Below are 23,211 nucleotides of genomic sequence, written 5' to 3' on the forward strand. Positions count from 1 at the left end.
CGGCACAAAAATCACCTTGTTGCTCATTCTAAACCGTATTGCAACTTCAAACCCTGCACATAATTCCATTTAGAAGTTCTAAACGGGTGAACAAACCAGTTTGCCTTCATTTTTGTGGCATGTGATGGCTTAGGAAACCTACAAAAGACTACATCAAGAGTTAGGATTCTGAGTACAAGAGGAAAAGACTGTTTATCACTGTAGCTTCACAGAAATAAAGAAAGAAGGGACTTGAACCTAAGCTGTATTTATTGCTTTTCTTTTTAACCAAAGCAAAGATAATCCTCTGCAAATGTATGTAAACTAGCACAAGACAGCTTATTCATGAAGGGCAAAATTAGGTTTTGGTTATAAACTAATAAAAACATATAAAAGTCAAAGTTTTGAAAGTATTAAATTAGCAAGTATTTTAGATGTCATAATCTTATTTTAGAAACTGACATTTGTATATACCACACACATACAATATCATTTTATCATTAGAATAAATCTCTGGCCTCTAAAATTATTCAAATATTCTCTGTATATTAAAAATAAATGTATTAACCAATAGATAGCATTTAAAATAACTATATAACATTTATCACATTAAAACTTCCATAAAAAATATTTTAAATTTCAGGGTCAGGTCACAACCACAAAAATGGGAAAGAGCTATAAAAAATACTACAAACACTGAAAATTTTCTAGTCTCTTACCCATAATTCCACAAGACTTAGGGTAGAACAAAAAGGAAAATACTTAAGAAATTTGAAAAATGAAAATTCAGATTACTAAGCATGTGTCTGAGGCATGGTGGGGGTGCGGTGTTAAGGACTTATTAAATCTTTAAAGGGACAACTGAATAAAGTCCTCTCAGTAAAAGTTGCAGACAGAAAAGGCCATTTACATTTTGTTACAAATTCAAGAAGTTTTTAAGACTTTATAAACACATACATATTCTATAGACTCTGTGGTGAAATAAATACAATTAAGAAAGCAAACCCTGCCCCTCATTAAGAAAATTCAAGCGTGCACGTGGACAGGTGCAGTGGTTGGCAAACTGCGGCTGGCGAGCCACATGCGGCTCTTTGGCCCCTTGAGTGTGGCTCTTTCACAAAATACCAGCTCTTCCACAAAATACCGACTTCTGCGCATGGGCCACGAAGTTTCAATCGCACTGTATGTGCGCGCCCGAACGTGGTATTTTGAGGAAGAGCCACACTCAGGGGGCCAAAGAGCCGCATGTGGCTCGCAAGCAGCGGTTTGCCAACCACAGGTTAGGGCACCTCCTCTCTCCTTTTCGCTTCCTTTCATGCTTTCATCAGGAATGAGTCAAGTCACTAGCATAGGCACAGCTCTATCAGTAAACAAAACCTTTGAAGAAGGTACTGCTTCAAATGAGATCCTCTTAGGGGGGAAAGTAAAAAATAAAAAGCTACCCCAAATAAGCACTTGACAAAACAAACAAAATCTCTAGCTTTTACTGAAGACAGTGACAGAAACTAATAACAAGTGCGATTTAACTCAATGATATTCACAAACAAATCAGAATTGCACATAGTTTCTAGATTTAATTTTTAGTGTATGTTAATTAAAACACTTTCACAATCCATAAAACTCAGCGTATAAAAACATTTAAAATGATATTTTATTCAGTCATTCTCAGTATTTGGCCAGTCATTCTCAACAGAAAACACTGGCACAGAGGAGGGAGCTCAACACCACGGGGCTCTTAAAATCATCGGCAAGACCAACCAGGGGAGCTCTGCCACCTCACACCCAGCCTCGCTGCCTCAGTACTGCAGCGGGAGGCAGGCAAAGGCTATGTCTCACTCTGCTCTGTGGTTTCTCAGCTGATTTCAAAAACAATGTAAAACTTAAGAGAAATGAAATATTCCTAAAAAGCTCGAGCAGACAAATATGTTAAAAAAACACCTAGACAGCCCGGCTGGTGTGGTTGAGTGGTTGAGTGTCAACCCATGAACCAAGAGGTCACTGGTTCAATTCCCGGTCCGGGCATGTGCCAGGTTGCAGGCTCCATCCCCATTAGGGGGCATGCAGAAGGCAGCTGATTGATGACATGTCTCTCTCACTGATGTGTCTATCTCTTTATCCCTCTCCCTTTCTCTCTTTCTAAAAATCAATTTAAAAAAACAACACATATTTTAAAAAAATTAAAAAACACTTAACAACAGCTAGCAAGGAATAAAATGTACTCTGTCAGTGTTTTAAAAAACTGTTTTAGGTGATCAAAGGAATACAATATATCTATTCAGTCCATAAACCCCCACAAAAAGAATAACTGAAGGCACTAGTTCTAACCATAACTTTGCTTTCCAATACCAAAGACTTCACCTAATCATACTATATCACCTTATTATTTAGGATTAAAGTGAGCCATTCAAACTAAGTAGTGAAAATTCATCTTGACTAATTGGCAAAGCCTTATAAAACACTGCTACTTACTCAGTATAACTGTTCTACTTAGAAACATTATGAATAAAAACTGGATTTAGGTAAGGCCAAGTAATTTAAATAGCTGGGCAAACTAGGGCAAACCACGTGGCCTCTCTGAGTATCGGTTTCCTCATCTACAAAGGGCAATGATTGAAATGATCACTGCTTTGCGGGGCCACTGGAAGGGCTAGCAATGAGGTACAGACGCTCCTGGGCTTGCGATGGGGTCACATCCTGATAAACCCATTATAAACTGAAAATACCGTAGTCGAGTGTTGGGGTCCAGCCGCTCCAGCAGGTCCAGGGGTTTCCAAAGGTGTGGATGGAGTCGGCGAAGAACGAATGACACAGACAGTGTTCAGCTGATCAGCATAGCGAGGTTCTCTAGCCAGGTTCTGTCTTTATTGTCCTGTTACATCTGTATTTATACCAGTTGATTTCAATCCTATCCATTCTATTCCAAAGGTTAGGGCCCTTGTTAATCTAGTTCTGTGGAGTTTAATCCTGTCTAGGTTAATCTCTGTGTTCCATTATAAGGGCTATTCCAAGGTCACTGCTCTACTGATAAGCTACAAGAAGTGACTGAAGGAGATTATCCTCCCCAGTAAAGGTTATGTCCTCCCAGCCTCGCTGCTTGCCTTCCCTGGGACTGCCCTGTGTCGGTGGGTCTCCAAGGGTATAGGCTTTGGCGCTTTCCCTGGTGGGCAGACCCCTGGGGATGTGGGCCCAACGAGTCCCAAATTTACTGCCAACAGTCTTAGTCCAAGTTCTTCATAAGTAGTACATGGTATTTCTGTAACACTAGGGGGTTTCACTGATCTATTCTCTTCCTTAGTCCTGTTAATCCCTAACCTGGGGAAACAACCTTTCTCGGGGAGGTGGTCCTGTTTAAAACACACAGCGCTAAGAGGGGGAGCAAACATATGCCATATACGCCAGGTCCCTTGAAACATATGCTGTGCAGATGTTTCTTCCCTGCAGCGACTGTGTCAAGCACCAAGGATGGACTGGCTTCCGGCAGTCGAGAATGCATTTAACCTACTGAACACCACAGCTTGGCCTAGCTCAGTGATGGTGAACCTATGAAACACGTGTCAGAGGTGACATGCGAAATCATTTTTTTGGTTGATTTTTCTTTGTTAAATGGTATTTAAATAAATAAAATAAATATCAAAAATATAAGTCTTTGTTTTACTATGGTTGCAAATATCAAAAAATTTCTGTGTGTGACACAGCACCAGAGTTACGTTAGGGTTTTTCAAAATGCTGACACACCGAGCTCAAAAGGTTCGCCATCACTGGCTTAGCTAGTTTCTAATGAACGCGCATCACTTTTACACCACGTAAACCAAAACATTGTAACTGACACCATGCTAAGTCAGGCACTGTCTCTATATGGAGCACCAAGCACAGCGCTAAGTTCTGGCGAGACTTGCTAAAGAAACAAAAGCATTTGCCATCATGGTCACCATCAACAGAAAGCAGTAATTTATCACATAATGACATGATGTACCAAAAAATGTCAAATTATGAGATATGTCCATATCAAAATACTCGGCCAAAAACTCTTGTAATGCCTGACACATGTTTAATCTGAGTTGTTTAAAAAAAACGGCTAGTTTCAGTGTTTATAACTTTTCAACTTTGAGAAACAATAGTAGTGTTTTCAAATAACTCTTGCTTTTATGTATCATTCAAGCTTCCCTAAACGTCATCACCCAAAATATTAACATCAATAAAACCAAACTTCAGGACTGTCCTTGGCAGTGTGTAGTGTGAGCAGATAGAGTACCATGCTACTCTACCTGAGGCTGCAGCTCTCCAACCACCTTTAACGGAAAGAAATGTCTTCATTTTTAACCTACATCATGGCATTCTTGGAGTACTTATCCAATTCCTCAATTCTTTAGAGGCAACTTCAAATATAAAACCATCTTCTCTTCTCTGTATCTCTCCTATGAACATTTACAATCCCATATTATAATTGCTTATTTGTAAACTGCCCAGGAAAGGAAACACTCGATGATTTTTAAAAACAGCAAGTAATTCGTGATTCAGAAAAAGAACCTAGTATTCATATTTAAGAAAAGCACAGCTAATTGTTTTTCTACTTTCAAATTACAACTGAAATTTTAAAAATCAAATAAACTATTTTGAAGTCACTATAATAGAATCTTGTGGGGGTCTTCTTACCTTTTAGAAAACGTAATCATAATCAAACTTTCTTCTGAATTAGGCTAAATCTCACCTTCCAATTTACATAGGGACAGGAGAACCAAAACAACAACCCAGGTATAGACAGAACATAGCATATTTCCTAAATCACTCAATTATTATATTTTAAGCAGATTTGAATCACGAAATACACTGGGATTTTTGTAAGTTCATCCAGTAAAATATGAGTAAAATTTGGAAAAGTGCTTTGGAATATTTTAGTTAATCTACATAATTTTCCTGTGAACAAGGTTATAAGATTAAGAATCAAAGGTACAAAACAAAAATACTGATCAACTGATTTACCTAAATTTGGGGCAATTCAGTAACAGCAGAATTACAAAATTTAATCTGATTCCTACTCTTGGAAAAATATTAAAACTGTACTGTGTTTTCAAAAACAGATGATTCCAACAATAGCAGCAAATGACTTGGCAGGCGATCACAAGAGATGAGACACCGAATGCTCAGCAAAGGTATCACTCAACTCCAAGGCAGCAAGAGCTGTCAAGGGGACAAGGACACCTCCACTTGGGACACCTCTCACAAGCCATATAGCTGGGGCCGCATTTCCACAGAAACATCGCCACTTCCAACTGCCCGCACACTGCTCTACCCCCTATAAATAAGAACTATGGTGAGTAAGTGGACAGAGGACCTGCCTACCACACACCTAGAAGGTTCAGGTCTGTCTGCCATCATCACCCAGGCCTTGGTCCTGCAGCCAGACCTCTGCTCTTCAGCTTTGGCCAAGGAGCCTGGAACAGCTGTCCGCTGCTCTGGAAGGTGAGGAGATCAAACTCCACTGAAGCCCACCTGTTTTCTGTGTTTATTAAATGTATTCTCTAATTTTAATTTTCAATGAAACCAGTGTTGTCACTTCTGCTGTTGCCCACCACAGGTGAAAGAGGACAGATAGCTGCATATTCTGCGGAGGAAAAGGCACGGAAAACCTGGGTTCGAGTTCTAACCGACACTCAATTAGACAAGTTATCCAACCTCACCAATTTCCATGTCCTCAGCAGGAGCTGGTACAAACCATGCAGATGGTTTGGACACCCCAGTACGGGCTAACTGGGAATGCCGTGGCAGTGCTCAGCACTATTCAGCACCACCCAGGCTCATTCCTGTGTCTTGCGACAGCTCCGCACACCCCTCCCCCCGAAGCTCTGTCTCCACCGGAGGCTCTTGCTGCATCTATATGCTTCTGCCTGTTGTCTAGCAGTGTTCTGTGACCTCACGTCCTTGTGAGTTTTCTTTCCCCACCTCATGCGTTGCTCTTTCCTCCATTCCCTCCTCACTTTCTTATCACAGGTCCTCCCCACTGTGCTCCACTTTGTGACCACAAAGCAGCATCACCTCCTCTGCCCACTATCCCCTCCCTATCCTGGACCCCAAAAACATCAACTAAAACACTCAGTTTAAGTCTGACCTGCATTGAGCTGCAATAAAATGGAGAAGCTCCCCCCTGGATAGTTGGGCCATCTCTCTAACATTCCCTACCAATCCAGACACTAAGTGCAGTGCCTGGTAGTAGAAAAGAGACCAACATGTCCATTTGCAAAATTAAGTTTCATAATTTAAAAATACTCATGTGAATTCCTTAGGTGGCCCTCACGATGCACCAGCCCATCAATCAATTTCCCCAAATGCTACTGGTAACACCCAAACAGCTTCTCTTCCTGGAGCTCTCAGCCCCTAGAACTTGACGGGGCCCACCCTGTATCCTTCATGTCACAGCCTCTAAACAGCCATTGCTGGCTACCCCTCTACACCCCACACATACACACTTCATTAACATTACAGGACCTGTCCTGTCGTTCGTCTTGCTGGCCATTCCCCTCACTCTCGAATGTCAATCCCGTGAGAGCAGGAACCTGTACCTTCAGCACTCAGAATAGTGTCTGATGCAGACACTGCACATGTTAAATACCTGGGGGAGATCACCCACACCCTCATGTCACTGACCTGCTCACAGTCCCAAAGGCTCCTCTGCACATCCTCTCTGCTCTACATTCTGAAATGCGCCCATCCTGCCACCCTGTCTAAATAAAGACTCCCAGCCCTCCCAGCCCAGAGGTCCCTTTTCCCTCTCTCAACGCCAACAGTCCTTTCGTTTAGCACTTTCTTTTTTGTAAACTACCTCAGATCAAGTTATTTTCCATGTGGATTCCTTACCTCTCTAAATTGACTACAAATTTCTATAGGCTTTATCGCCTTTGAAGAAAGAACTTCAAACATGTAAATTTCAAAAAGAAAATTGAGTGTTTGTCACAGTATGGAGGTTTTTAATTTGAAGGGCTGTGATTGTACAAACAGATAAAATTTTCTTTTTAAGCGGATTATAATTTAACTGTTCTGTGGTGACTAAAGGTCACCTAGATATATACTATAAACTAGCTGATACTCTCAGGGACTATTTACAGTTTTTATAAAGAACTAGAGACCCGGTGCGCGAATTCGTGCATGAGTGGAGCTCCTCGGCCTGGCCAGTGATCGCAGCCAATTAGGGCCATCTTGCCCAGTCCCCATCGGAGCGATATATAGATTACCTGAACCTGCTAAGTGACATTAAGGAACTGTGCTCCTTTTAACTCATTACTGGTTTTCTCATAAACTTTCTGTCTTCTTTACTGTCCAGCTATCAGCAATAAAACTATTTGCTGCTATAAGTAACTCTCCCTTTCTAATTTCCTTCTAATTTGCTGTGAACAGGAGAAGTCAATAGGTTTGAACTAGGCCTACAAAAGGGGCAAAGTGGCAGAGTGAGGCTCAGCCATGGGAAGAGAGGCGGAAGAGACCCACTGCTTATTTTGAGCTTTCACATGTGCTTCATAAATACTGATTGATTAAATGAGTCACAAACTCAGTCGTTCCTTGGTGAGAAACACCTAAGTAGCTGTCAGCTACACATTGTTGGTAGCACTTACAAGTAGGGACTCACATGCTGCACAGAGCTGTTCCTTTTTATAATCTCATTTGCTCTTGACAACAACCATGTGAGGTTAGGTAGCACCAGGACCATCATGCAATGGCACGCACTTTTAAAGCTATGGACACTAAGCCCCAGAGAGGTGACATAATTTGCCCAGTTACCAGGTAAAAACCCAGGGGTCCTGTGTTTTTCTTTCCTTCCACTAAGCCCAATTGTACAAAAGCCCTGTTTACTTAGGGTAAAAGAACTTCAGGTAGGGCTCCTATGTAGCCAAAAGAGGGCAGGGCAACAGAACATGCTGTGATTATATTCTATTATAATCTAAAAGAGCACTTGCCAATAGACATTGTTTACTGCTAAAAAGCAAGTTCAATTCACACTAACAAATAGGAGGCAGAGATGGAGAAGATGGTAACAAATACATCCAAATTTGGCCCTTCTATGTTACTTCACAGATTATAACCTTCCTATGGTTTTAATGAACTGGAAACACCTAACACTAAAAAACTCTCCCTGCCTCTATACCTGAAAAGTTTAATCTGTCCCATCCAAGGGACTGCTCATGTTCAATCTCATTACAGGGGCTGCTCAAACATGTAAGAAATTAGACCAAATTATAAAACCGAGAAACCGAAATTCTAGCTCAAAATGCCCAAGGTGTGTACATCTCTGGCCCATGGCAAAACTGCATGCCCCTTGGTCCGAGACAATGTGAACTGTGTTCGCACAGCGCTGCGTTCTTTTCCTTCACTGCAGGTTTGTGTGCGTCTTTGTTTGCCAATCAACAAATATTTATTGAGGGCCTATTCCATGCCAACCATCTAGGCGCTGATCAGCAACTTACTGACTTAACATGTGTCTCTTGACTACAGGCGCCTTAAGAAGAGTTACTGCTTCTTTTTTGCTCACCATGACGAAGTACTTACCTAGCAGAGTGCCTGGCACACGGCAGGTGCTTAACAAACATCAGTTGAATGAAGAATGAAAGGCAGAGACTCAGAAGGAAAGAGAGAAGGGACCACTTTGTATGTAAAGGAACCAGGGCTTTTCACTGCCCAGAACTCGCCTCCTGATCCCCCAGCGATCTGCTGAATTCTGAAAGGCACCACATGCATGCACAGCTGTAGGCACAGCAGCTGTCATGCAAAGGAGCTGAGGCCCAGAGCTGTGCAGCATTCAGCCCTTTGTTTCTCTGCCTCCCTCATGACTGGAGTGAAGTTAGGACCACTGTCAATCTACCTGTCAGTTGCGTATCTTCAACATCTGGCTTTCAGAAATACTAAGTTAACATTGCTACTGAGTGAGCTTTACGTTGATTTACTCACTGACATCACTACCTGAAAAGATATTAAAATGTCTAAGGCCTATATAAAACCGGGTTCATATAAAAAGTTCTCATTTCAGGTCTTTGCAAGCTATAAATTAGCCTTCACAGAGTATTTAATTGAAAAACAAAAACAAAAAAAAGCTTGACTCATTATTTAAACTCTCCAAACTTTAGGTCATAAAGTTCAAACAGGACTCATTACCAGTAAGCTGTTCAAAACAGACTAAGTTCTAAGAATGAGCCTCACCCAAGTATTTTAATTAAAACCTAAGATTCAGTTTGGTTATATGCTTACTACCCTGAGTAGTTATAAAAATAATAATAGGATAAAAAGAAATATGAACTATGTAACTCAACATAAAAAAACAGCAATTTAGGCAGGTATGAATTCAAAGATGTGTAAGTTCATGTAATAAAACAAAAAGTTTACTTTCCGTTTTCCCCTCCTAAATCTAACTAAATAGATTTTTTAAATTAAGGGATAAATTAAGAAGGAAAGCAAACAGTAATAAAATGTTCTAAATATGCATGCCAAAGTATGCCAAACAGAACAGCCCTGGAGTGACGATTCCATTAAGCTATGAATATGTTTAAATACATCAGTTAGGCTTAGTAGCAAAGTAAACACTTTCCCTTCCCCCCAAACTCTAGTCCTTGCAAATCACAACTTACCTGGAGAGGCTGGTGACATTAGTTAAAAACAAAATGAACACTAAATAAAGGAACAAGGTGAATTATGTGAACACTTTGCAAACAATTATGCACTAAGCCTAATGTAAACAAAATCTCAATACCCAGTTAAAACAGCAAAAACAAAAACACCTGGGAATTTCCTAGAGCCTGATCATCTAATTCAGGATCAAATTATTTAATGACCTAAAACATTAGCAAAATCATATTCAGCAAATACAGAAGATGTATTTAGTAAAAGGCCCACAAACTGTCCCCTGGATGAGTTATTCTCATGATAGTGTGAAATACAAAGAATGTGTAATGGAAAAATCAAAAAGGATTTCTCGCCTACACTTTTAAGTATCATTTTTACATTTTTCCTAAATCAAGTTTATGTTGTGATTTTACAGTATGGTTTCCACAATTTACAATGTAGTGAGTAAAGGACAGATTCCTAAGTTCAGATGACTATAAAAATTTACTTAAGACCAAAGCGAGCAAAAACAAAAGAGTTTTATATTAGTAAGAAACTGCCATATTGTGCCTTGGCATATATTCAAACTAGGCTCTATGGAAGATTCACAAATTCACATAAAAAAATATTTTTTTAAATCTCAACAACGTGTCAAAATGCCAGCTAGAAATATGATATATGCAACCAAACTATTTTCCTACCGGAAATTATCCCCTCCCTTTTGTAAGCGTGACTACGCTTTACCTTGGCTTGAAAACATCATAAAACAAAACTACTGGAGTTGAGTCAAAAGTGACAAAACACCACACTCTCAACTTCCATTCTGCTAATGGTCTGATTTCGGGAAGATCTGCGGTGCTGAGACCTTAGCCCACCCCGAAGAGTGTTGCAATCTTGCGCCGCGCCGCGTGGGGTGGGGAGGGTTGGGGTGGGGAAGAGTGGCAGGGCCCATCCCGGAGCGGAGAGCGAAGGCTCGGCCCGCGGGAGGAGGGGGGTGCCGAGCGGCCTGGAGTGACAGGGCCCAGCCCCTCGCGGGGCAGTGACAGTGCCCGATCTGCCCGCGCGGAGTGGCAGTGCGCGGCCGGCCAGCCTGCTCTGCCCTCCGAGGGACATGGGCTCCTCAGCCCGGCCGCAGCGCGACCGGCCCTTACTGCAGCCCCGGGTGGACACGCAGCCAGGGAATGTCACTGTGGAAACACATTTTATGACGCGTTCTCTGGCAAATAGCACAAAAAGCTAAGAATATACCGGGAGTGCACGGCTGGAAGGCACAGGCTGCAGCTCCCGCCCGTAAGTCCGGCTCTCCTGACGTCCGAGGGGGCAGTGACAACTAGCTTGCGGGCAGCCCTGGGGTCCCTGCACTTTTCCACGCCCCGATCCCAGCCCCAAGTTAGAAAAGAGCCCACGCAGCGTCCGGCGCCGTGATTCAGCAGCGGCCCGGGGGGGCCGGATCATGGGCAGGCGGTCAGTCCGGAAAAGGTCACCGAGAGCTGCGGGCGCCGCCCCGGCCTGGATCCTGCCGGCCCGGAGCGGCGAGGGAGCGGCGGCGGGCTCCTACCTTTCCTGCTTTTCGGGGAACTCCGCTTGCTCCGGGCGCTGGCTCGCTCTTCCTCAATCGCAGCTGCTATCTCGGGGTTGTCTTCCCCATTGTACCAGACCAGGAGCTCCTCGCCCGGCGCGATTGGCTGCGGGGAGAGAAGAGACAGGCGCCGAGCCAATCAGAGCGGCGGTTGTTGGTGGGGCGGGGGCAGGGAGGGGCCGCGAGCCAGAGGCCAGCCGGGCAGGAAGGGCTCCGAAACCCGCTGCGGCGGCGGGCGGTGGCTGCGGGAAGGAACCCTCTGCTGGAGGGAGGACCTCACTTCCCGCCCGCTTCCTCTCCATGGTCCATAGGCCATCTATGGATCTAGTAGACTGACTGCTTTAAACTCAAAACTGCCATATGCTGCGAATCTTACTGTTCAAAGCCTTACAGACGGGAAAAAAAGAAAAGCCCGGAACCATTTTGCTCATGAAATCTAGCTGATGAGCAATTTCAAGCACAATTAGAAAGAACCAGGAGGTTTGGAAAGAGAAGTGCTGAAATCTAATGACCAGTGCACGGTTCAGATTCCAAGAGCAAGTTTAGCCTGATAAGGAAGAACTACATGCCACGGCGCATTTTTAAGTCGCCGCTAATGACATCACGGAAAAGCTAAAAGGACAGGGTAGATCTGTGCACCGCCACCACCTATTTATTATTTTGTTTCATTCTCTGCAAAACTCTGTTTATATAGTTCAAATTCTCTACTCAGGTCCATAGAAAATTCACCGTCTCACCCTCTGTACCACACATCGAGTTTACGTGACAAATTTACAAGGAAATACCTAAAAATACCTCACATGTATTATGCTCCTAAAACATTAATTCCTAACTTTCATGTCAGTAGTGAGGACATATACCACCAACATACTGAATACACCTAGAACAAGACCCTGAAGAACAAATAGACTGAGTGTAAAGATTACTCTCCTAAACAGGATTTAGGGAAATGTCTGACTGGTTTCTCTCACAATGGCTCATCTGTTCAAATACTTCCGAGAGGGTCAACAGAAGTAACATTCTACCTAAAACCCTATGAATAAAATAAGAATCAATGAGTCCATACTGATCTAAATGAATGAATGAATGAACAAATAAATAAATAAGAAGGAAAATTTCATTAAAGCAGATCCCAACTAATCACTAAAAGAGAAATAAAGGAGGCAAGTAGAAGAGGGAAAATGAGGGATAAATAGTGATGAAAGGAGACGGCTTTGGATGGTGAACAAACAATACAATATATAGATGATGTATTATAATTATACACTTTAAACCTATAATTTTATTAACCAATATAACCCCAGCAAATTCAATTAAAAATAAATGGAATTAGAAAATCACCACTTGGTAATCATCACAGTAATAATTGATTCAGGCAAGAATTATCGATGGAACTTATAGGCAGAAATTTGAAGAATAACAGAATATTTGCCAAGTTTCAAAATATCTCCCCCTAAAACATTTACTAGTTCCAAAGTTAAAAACTATCTTTATAATGACATTAGACATATGTGCCTCCTGGTACTATGCACAGAAAAGAGCACAGCATCACTTGTGGAGATTTCTGCCCAACATGAACAAATGTAATTTAATCACGATGCAACACAAGAGAAGCCCAAACTGTGGGACATTCTACAAAATAACTGACCAGCTCTCTCCAAACTGAAAGGCCATAAAAGCAAACCAAAGAGATTAATAAAAAGACCTTATAACTGAATGCAACTGGGTTTTCTTTTCCTATGAAAACATGATTGCAACAACTGACCAAATATGAATAAGGTACACAGATTAGCCCATCAACTATACACCTTATCAGCGTCCTGCTTTAGATCACTGCACTATAGGTTATGGAAGATGCCCTTGTTTGTAAACAAGATGTGTTTAGAAACAACATAGTTCCTAAGTTCAACATACCTTCTAGATAATGCCCTTTAAATTAAATATTATTTTGTTTCATTCTCTGCAAAACTCAGTTTAGGTAGTTCAAATATTAAAACATTCTGAAGTCTTTAAAATAAGCTACCGTTTCCTTTGCTTCCCCATGGATGGTTAAAACCTGCCATTTTCTTATCTATAAGCCAATGTACTATCATTTACCTTCTTGAGTCTGTTAAACCTAAACAAACAAAACACACATAAAAAAATACTAATCTAACATGTATAAGATTTTAATGAGCTAAAATACATAAGATTTTGAGTTATATATAAGATTTTTTATGAATTAAATAGCCATTAAATACTTTTTAGCACTCTGATGAGATAATATGTTTCTGTTAAAGGAACAGGCTTTTTTGTTTAAATAAACCATTTATAGTTCCAAATGTACAGTTTGCTTCTCAACTTTTTGTTGTTAAGTCACATTTATGAAATGGTGGTATCATAAAATATTTGAAATGATTAGAGTTCGTGGAAACATGTGAAGACTTAAATAAAACCAAAGTAAAGAAGAACATGGAAAGGAGTGAGGAAAAAAAAATGCATTTCCAATTTATTCCTAATCCAAACAACACAACCAGGACACTGTGTGAAGACACCCTGTAGCCCTGTTCCAGGTTCCTCCCAGACTCCGAGTGTAAGCTTCCGTGGCCAATTCACTCCAGGCTTCTGAGGGTACCACCTGTATACCCTGTGCTAGCAACTGGATGATGTTAAATATCAGCACAAACTGTTCACTTCAAAACACACAATATAAAAACATGCCCCCCTCAAAAAAAATAAAATAAATACCATACCAGAATCTGTTCTTACCTCAATCTAATAAAAAATTTCTGCCGAAACCGGTTTGGCTCAGTGGATAGAGCGTTGGCCTGCGGACTGAAAGGTCCCAGGTTCGATTCCGGTCAAGGGCATGTACCTGGGTTGCGGGCACATCCCCAGTAGGAGATGTGCAGGAGGCAGCTAATCGATGTTTCTCTCTCATCGATGTTTCTGACTCTCTCTCTCTCCCCCTTCTTCTCTGTAAAAAAATCAATAAAATATATTAAAAAAAAATTTCTAAATGGCTAGTGAGTTGATGAATTAAAAGCAACGTGATTTGTTTGAATAACCTTCAAAATTTGTAGCAACTGAGGTGATTATATTATTGAACTATATACTTCCCAACTTCATACTACAACAGATACACATAACAGACCTTTATGAAGAGGAAAATACCATCTCTCTTTTTAAATCAATGACTGTGCGCCTCTGTACTATTTTTTGTCTTTACTGCTTAGCACAATTTAAGATTTTATAAGTCAAACTTCATAATAAACGAAAATTTCTGTTCTTAAACACAGGAAATATAAAAAGTGCATATAAAAAATATAAAGTCAAAAGTCCAAACCACCTCTTTTTTTATGTACTGTATGTTGATGTTTAACCAAAAAATGTAACCAGAAAAACAGAAAGACTTTAAACTCCTCCAACTTTTCCTCTGGATTCTGACAGACTTACCATAATCAAGCATACTCTCTTCTCTAAATACTAGTAAATATAACCATGAAATTTTAACAGACCAAATAAGAAGAGGCAAGGGTTCCAAAAAACATTCTTGACACTAAGTCAAAATAAAAGACTCCAGAATTACAGAACACAAAGCACTTCCATGCTGTCCCTATAATCTAGTCCCCAACCTGACCTTTTAAAAGTCACAGGTCAGAAGCCTCAATTCTGGAATGGGTGAACTGAATTGAAGACTAAAAACTCATACTTCTTTCTCCTTTCTGACAGCTCCGCAGACTCTGCCCACCTCACCAGACTCATTTAACATTCTTTCCCTTGTTCCCACCACAATGGCCTTAAAAACAACAACAACAACAAAAAACTCCAGCATATTCCTACCTGAAGATCTCTGCTTCTCTTGGGGCCTCCCTTCCTGGACTGCTCTTCCTGAAGACATCTCTGTGTGGCTGGCTGACCACACATGCCAGTGGGGGGAATTCATTCTGACTTATCTTCCCTGGCCCACCAGAGATAAAGCAGTCCTCTTCCTAGTCCCTATCACATTTTATTGTCTTCTAAACCCTCATCAAGATCTGAAATTATTTTGTTTACTTACTCACTTGCCTATTATCTTGCTTCCTCCCCATAAATTGGAAGTTCCATGAGACCAGAGATCTTATCTGTTTGGTTCACTACTATAGAAGAATACCTGGTACCTACTAGACAATAAATATTTGTCAAACTAATGAAGAAAAGAATGGATAGCAGGTTAACAGTTAACTTTTAAAGCTTTAAAATACTTTTTAATTATATTACCAACTAAATCAACATTGGGACTTTCCAGTTATCAGGGTGACAATTGAGAAGGTGAGCCCAGAAGAGCATCACATGTAATTTTTTTTACAAAATCTAACTCACAGAAAGCCTAATCTATAGATAATCACTAGTAAGAATTCTGAAAGGTCTTGTGCATACCTGAGCAAACATCTAAGGTCACGATTGGGGGAGGTCTGCGAAGATCAGAATTATGTTACTTCAGAAGAAGATGGATAGAAATAATAGCAGCAGTGCAGCTAGTTAACAACTTTGAGTACTAGGGTAAGACTAGGAACACATCACAGAACCTTGCTCATACCATCCTGCTTAATCTTTGCAACAACTGTATATTAATTTTCCTATTAACTCCATTTTTACAGATGAAAAAACTAAGACACAGATGGTTTAATTAACTTCTCAGGGTCACACATCTGGAAGCCAAAATCCACTCACAAGGCAGTCTGCTACAGTCCTCACCCCTAACCATATTATACCACCTCGCAAAAAATAGCAACTTCCATTTATTTAGCACTTCTTAGACAACAGAGCTCTACCGGTACATAGAAATCACCATGATCACTCTATGAAGTCAATACAATTATTACCTATATCTTACAAATAAGGGAACTTTTCTTGGGTCACACAGCAAGCTGGGATCTAATCCAGAAGTCTAGCTTCAGAGTTCACTCTCCCAAATACTCTCCCTCCTGCTTCTCAGTGTTTCTCAGATTTGCTATCAGAGACAGCAGTCTGATGACAGAACTTCAAAGTGTCCTAACGTCTCCCTGGGCTTGCTCTCCCTTGAAACCTCCTTTCTCCTTCCTTGACTGTCTCAGATTCATCCCTTTGCTGGCATGTCATCTCCCCCAGGATTCTGCCTCACTGATTCAACCAGATATACCTTCCCACTTTAATAAATCTGAGAAACACAATAAATTCTTGAATCAAATTTAAATCTAATTTCAAATTCCAGTGTAATGAAACTGTATAGTAATAACTACTAGAGAATCATGCTATTACAACACAGCAGAAAGAAAATGAGAGGGCTATAGAAGTATTAAATTAGAAAGTACAACAAAAATACCGCTCCTACAGGGACTGGAAGCAAGAATGTGGCTATGTATGAGGCAGAGGACAATCCATTTGTCTAAAAATGACAGGAAAATTAAGCAGCTATGCACACTAAACTTCCAGAAGCCCTAGTGCTACCAGACAGGCAAAACCCAGCCTGCCACAATACTGACCGTGATCCTAAATGCTTGCTCAACTAGAGTTTTTGATGTCAAGGAGATCATTTTTTCATAGGCTGTCCCCCTAATCCATGACATTTTTAATAGAAGTCAGTGAATAAAGAGAAATTTGCCTTACAACAATTTCAGCAAACATATCTATTCCAAAAAGCAACAATCATCTATCTTTAGAGCCTCAAGACTCCACTTTTGAGAACTTGTCCATGCAGGACCAGTGCATATTTGCATTCAGAGAGAAGTGACAAGAGACAGACAGGGGCCTGCTGCTGGCAGAAATGCAGCCACACTCAATGCTTCCTAATACTAACGTCCCTGATGGACTCAGTGACCTGTGACCTCACCTCAAACCCTAAAAAATCACTTTCTTCTGCTTTTCATCTCAGCAATGAATGTCTCCAAATAAAAATTTCACAAAGGAAGAAACATGTTCTACTTAACCCCAATTCTGAATAAAATTTAGGAAAAACCTAATCCAAGGCTACATTACACTGAAGACCAAGATTGTTTTCAGTTAGCACAGAACTACCAGAGCTATTGGTGGTTTCCTACATTGTATAAATCAGCCTGTCAGACAGGTCCTAATGCATCTGTGTCTTAGGAGGAGGGAAGTAGCTGCCACACGCTGAGCTCCTCCGTATCCATAAAGATGCAGCAAGTAATTACTTGAAACAACCTTCATGCTTCAGTGCTCTTATGCACATGAAGCGGTGGCAACCGGATATTTAAAAACACAGACCTTCAATGTGTTGATGAACCACTTTCAAATATAATCCTTTCAGCCGAAGCCGGTTTGGCTCAGTGGATAGAGCGTCGGCCTGGGGACTGAAAGGTCCCAGGTTCGATTCCGGTCAAGGGCATGTACCTGGGTTGCGGACCCAGTGGGAGATGTGCAGGAGGCAGCTGATCGATGTTTCTCTCTCATCGATGTTTCTAACTCTCTCTATCTCTCTCCCTTCCTCTCTGTAAAAAATCAATAAAATATATAAAAAAAATAAAAATAAAAAAATTATTATCAAATATAATCCTTTCAAAGTCTGCAAAGTTGTTACTGTCAGTCACAGCTAAGGATGGTATTTGCAAAAATGCATGCAGAGTAACAGAGACTAATTCTAACACTCTTACCTTTAAAGTCTTATAGTATATAGCCCTGTTGATTTCCAGTGGAAATAAATTTTGCTCTTCTCCTGAACAAGCCCAATTCACATATCGCAGCCAGTTCCCCTTCTCTGGATCGGTGGCGTCAATGCACATCCATCCCAAATTTGGATAGTATACCTTGGGAGAAGAAAGAAAATACCTTTGTTAAAATGACAGTGTTGGGGTCCAACCCCAGCAAGTCCAGGGGTTCCCAAGGTGTGGACGGAGTCAGCGAAGAGGAAATGACACGGAAACAGCGATCAGTTGATCAGCAGCCTAGCCAGGTTCTCTAGTCAGGTTCTCCAGCCAGGTTCTGTCTTTATTCTCCTGTTACATCTGTATTTATACCAGTTGATTTTAATCCTATCCATTCTATTTCAAAGGTTAGGGCATTTGTTATCTCCATTCCAAGGTCACTACTCTATTGTTCTGTTAAACTACAAGGAAGTAACTGAAGGAGATTATCCTAAGTATAGATTATGTAGCTTAAGTGTGATTGTTCCTAGTTAAAGTGATTAACTACCCGCCTGGCACTTAGTTAAGGGGTTTTACTGATTTATTCCCTTCCTTAGTCCTGTTAATCCCCAACTCCAGGGAAAAATCCCCACCTGGGGAAACAACCTTTCTCAGAGAGGTGACCTTGGTTAAAACACATAGCCCTAAGTAGGGGAGCAAACATATTGAGAACAGTATGCCATATATGCCAGGTCCCTAGGAACATATGCTGTGCAGATGTTTCTTCCCTGCAGTGACTGTGTCAAGCAGCAAGGATGGACCGGCTTCCAGCATGACAGTATCTTTAAAATGTTCCTATTTTCAACTTTTAAGACAATTCTTTTTCATTATATGCAAACTAGTGGCCCGGTGCATGGATTCGTGCACACTGAAAGGAAAATAATTAGAATAGTCATTGCAAATGCGGGCATTCTGTCGACAATGCAGGCTTCTTTCAGCTTCAGAGATATGTTGTGCCAATAGTTGGTCTTCAGACATATTCTGTCCATGATACTACTTTCTTTCAGCTTCAGAATGTCAACAAAAACAACCAAATTCATGATCCACAATGACAGATCGAAACACACGCATGCAATTGGCACCAGCGAGAGCTTTATATGTATTGTGCATGTATGTGCGAGTCAACGTTTATTTTTAAGTTGCCAGTGTGTGTCCTATGTACTGGCCGGTCAGTCGGACAGTCGGTCACTTAGCCTTTTATATACAGAGATACTATATAAAATCATTTCAAAGAAACAAAATAAATAAGCAACAGATGAAAGAAAAAATAAAAGATGAAAATTGTTATCCAAAATTGTGTAATCCATTTGGCCAACGCGGCTCGGTGGTTGAGGGGTCAACCTATGCACCAGGAGGTCACTGGTTCAATTCCTGGTCAGGGCACATGCCCAAGTTGTGGGTTCGGGCCTCATCAAGGGGTGTGCAGGTGGCAGCTGAATGATGTTGATGCTCTCTCATCAATGTTTCTCTCTCCCTCTAAATATAAATGTACTAGTATATGTGTATCTCTCTCTCTCTCTCTCTCTCTCTCTCTCTCTCTCTATATATATATATATATATATATATATATATGTATATATATATATACACACACACATATACATATCAATAAAAACATGTTTTTTTAAAAACTGTGCAATCCGCATTAGTTATTTTTCTATCTGAGCTTGAGTAATTTTTTTCTCCTAAACTTGAAGAGCTATGGTAAATATGCTGAATGATCTCCAAATGCTTTGCAAATATGAACACAAAGACAAGTGACAGCTCTATTCCCTGAAGACAGAGTTGGAAGAATAAGCTGACAGCACCCTAACCCCTGGTTTCCTGGGTTGCTGTGCACATCGCCCAGTCCTGCAGGCGCCACAGTTCAGCAGGTCTCTTCACTGCAGGGCTGACAGGAAGTTAGTGAGTAAACAAGTTGCATTAACTTCCAAGTAGGTGATAGGGTATGATGCTTTTGCAAACTCAGCTCACCTTTAAACACTTCCCTATGCAGGACACCTGTCAGGCCCGAGGTACTATGGAACATAACGGAAAATATCAGTATCCTTCAAAAAAAAAAAAAAAGACCAAAAACCCAACCATATTTCAAGAGTCAAATCAGATCTACACTTGCAAGCAGAATTCCCTGATCACCTGATCTCAGCCAATTCCTTCTCCCAGGTGCCTCCAGCACTTAACATTCCTTCCTTTTAAAGAAAATCTATTTAGCAACTATCTTTAACTTTGCATATACATATATACATGTTTTACTTCCCCAAAACTAGACTATAAAACATGTGATTAGGCAGTGAAATAAAATTACAGCATCAACTGGTAACAGACCTGTCAGAAGCAAAGCAAACACAGTAAGTCTTCTACTTTCCCTTTAGGAAGGAAGAACCTCGATGCTTCCATTACACACACAGCCGAGGCTCCTGCCACTCACTTCTTTTCTTTCCACACTAACTCTTTACTGCAGCCATCCTTCTGAATCAAAAAGCTCCCCGTCCACTCTCGCTTCTGAATCAAAAAGCTCCCCCTCCACTCTCGCTCATTGGGCAAGCCTGTGTCTAGAGCAGGGGTGGGCAAACTTTTTGACTCAAGGGCCACAATGGGTTCTTAAACTGGACCGGAGGGCCGGAACAAAAGCATGGATGGAGTGTTTGTGTGAACTAATATAAATTCAAAGTAAACATCATTACATAAAAGAGTACGGTCTTTTTTTTCAATAGTTTTATTCATTTCAAGCGGGCCGTAGTTTGCCCACGGCTGGTCTAGAGCCTTACTGCCAGGGTATGCCCCTCTTACTGGACATTAACCATACAGGGATAATGCTACATACTTTCCATATTATCTCATTTAACCCGAGGCCGCAGATTCGTGTGTTGTTGTTTTTTTTAACACATCAACACTGAGGATCAAAAGTTAAATAATTTTCCCAAAGTCACTCAATTAATAAGTAGTAAAAATGGGTTGAACCCCAGATCTGCTTGACCTCTACTTACCCATTCCTCCTCTGACCATCCTAGCTAAAACTGCAAAGCCATCTCTCCCTATCCGCAGCCCATCCCCCCCAATTCACTTTTCTTCAAAGCAATTATGCTCTTTTAAAGTATGAGATCATCTACGTACTTATTTTACTTAGTGACTGCCTCCCTACAGCAGAGTATTAACTCCAGGAGGAGAAGACATTTTAGCCTTTTCACTCCCCACAGTACATACAATACCTTGACCAGCACTTGATAAAGAGTAGGGTCTCAATAAATGACTATGGGATGAATGAAAGAATACCATTATACACAAATGTATTACTGCCATCGTTTAATAAGCACCTACTATGTGACAGGAACCATGCTGGAAGGGGCTTTGCAGTTAGTTTATTTAATCACCCTAAGTGCCAAGGAGAGTATTTTCACTATCCTATAAGTAGCCCCAGTGAGTTTATTCAAAAAATGGCTGTTTACTAAAACACCTATTTGCACCATTCTAAAGAGAGGTTACCTATGTCATATCAGACTCCTTTTCAAAACTCACTGTCACACTCACCCTCAGGACACACATACACACTCCTCTCCCTTTAAAATAAAGAGAAAGAGTAGCCCCCAAGTGATCTATTATGGAGAGAGCACATCATGGTGCAAAAATTAAACCTTACACACCAAAATAATATAAGTTGCTTTACTTTAAAATGTTTAAGAGATATTTTTGTCACGTTTGTCAGCATGACAAGATAAGGAAAATGGAGTAGTTGGTCTTTAACACTGTCAGTCTGTATTAGTTATTTTTTACTTACTTGGAATTAAAGCAGCGGTTCTCAACCTTTGGGTGGCGAGCCCTTTGGCGGTCGAACGACCCTTTCACAGGGGTCGCCTAAGACCATCCTGCATATCAGATATTTACATTATGATTCATAACAGTAGCAACATTACAGTTACGAAGTAGCAACGAAAATAATTTTATGGTTGGGGGTCACAACATGAGGAACTGTTTTAAAGGGACAGAAGGTTGAGAATCACTGGATTAAAGTCTTGATATATCACAATGGATAGAGAAATCCCACTCACTCTCAACCCACATACTGACATGGCTACAGACATCAACGAGACACAGATGAGACCGGAAAACCGCACCGAGTTACAGCCGGCAGCTGGAGGGGGCATCAAGAGTCTACCCATCCATCTGGGCTAACAACACAGGCTGTGCCAACTTCCTGGCTCCCAGGTCAATACTGACCTTTGCAAACAGCAAGGAATGCCACTTGAATAAATTCTTTATGTATGGTTCCTTTTGGTTCAAAATGGACTAAGGCATCTGCCAAGTCATACTTAAACTAAAATGCTTATGTTGACAGAACTTCCTTTTTTTTAAAATGTGCAAACAAGTAACTCACAAAGAAATACACATGGCCAAAACCTTGTGAAGATAAAAATTAAACTTATCTAATAATAATAAAAAAAAACCTTCAAATTAAAATTTTTTCACCTATCAAACTGGTAACAATTGTTTAAGGGGAAAAAACAAGATTAGAAAGTAAACATTTGCTGCAAATATAAATAGAACAACATTGATGTTTTTTTTTCTCTCTCAAATAAATAAATAAATAAGCACTGCCCTAACCGGTCTGGCTCAGTGGATAGAGCGTTGGCCTGTGGACTCAAGGGTCCCGGGTTCGATACCAGTCAAGGGCATGTACCTTGGTTGTGGGCACATCCCCAGTGGGGGGTGGTGTGCGGGAGGCAGCTGATCGGTGTTTCTCTCTCATCGATGTTTCTAACTCTCTATCCCTCTCCCTTCCTCTCTGTAAAAAATCAATAAAATATATTTTTAAAAAATAAATTAATTAATTAAAATAGGCACTAATTTTTTTTTCATCTTCTGTAAACTGACTTATAAGTCACTTTTCTATTGAAAATGTTTTTAAAGGGTATTTACCCACAACTACTTAAAATATGGGTAAGTTTATATTGTTTTCTTGCTTTTGCACCTGTACGCAATAAGGTGCTTTCATTTTGCACTCAAAGAGTTGTTTATTTACTTTGTTTGGCATTACCCAATTACAGTTTTGGAAAAAAAAAAAAAAAAAAAAAGCAAATATTCCCCAAACAATGCTGATCAAAGAATAAATTAGTGTCACTTTTTTAGATAGAATTTAGCAGTACTTGAGAACACACACACACACACACACACACACACACACACACTGAAATGTACATGCACTCTGACCAGCATATACATTTAAAGGAATTAGTCTCATGAGACATTGGGTCAATCATACCAGGATGTATGTACACAGATGTGCATAGCAGTGTGGTTTACTGTAGACTTGTTTCAAATTCACTCCTGGATGGAAATCTCTACGGATTCGGACAGTATGATAATACATGCACATAGCAGAATACTGAGTAAATGTTAAAAAGTACTACTGCATGAATGATTAATTATGTGGAA

At 40.6% G+C, this 23,211-nt stretch overlaps 1 protein-coding gene across 2 annotated transcripts in view; it reads right to left on the reverse strand.

Moving 5' to 3' along the window:
• Window positions 1–23,211, reverse strand: part of PRDM2 (PR/SET domain 2) — a 113,461-nt gene that overhangs the window by 48,933 nt on the left and 41,317 nt on the right. For both annotated transcript variants that reach the window (XM_081086853.1, XM_081086854.1), the window contains 2 exons: window positions 17,752–17,904; window positions 11,120–11,246 (listed from right to left, as the gene is read on the reverse strand). In XM_081086853.1, the coding sequence (XP_080942979.1) occupies window positions 11,120–11,246; window positions 17,752–17,904 (280 nt within the window). The remainder of the gene's footprint in view (window positions 1–11,119; window positions 11,247–17,751; window positions 17,905–23,211) is intronic.

Source organism: Myotis nattereri (assembly GCF_964212035.1).
Source record: "Myotis nattereri genome assembly, chromosome: 3".
NCBI lineage: Eukaryota > Metazoa > Chordata > Mammalia > Chiroptera > Vespertilionidae > Myotis > Myotis nattereri.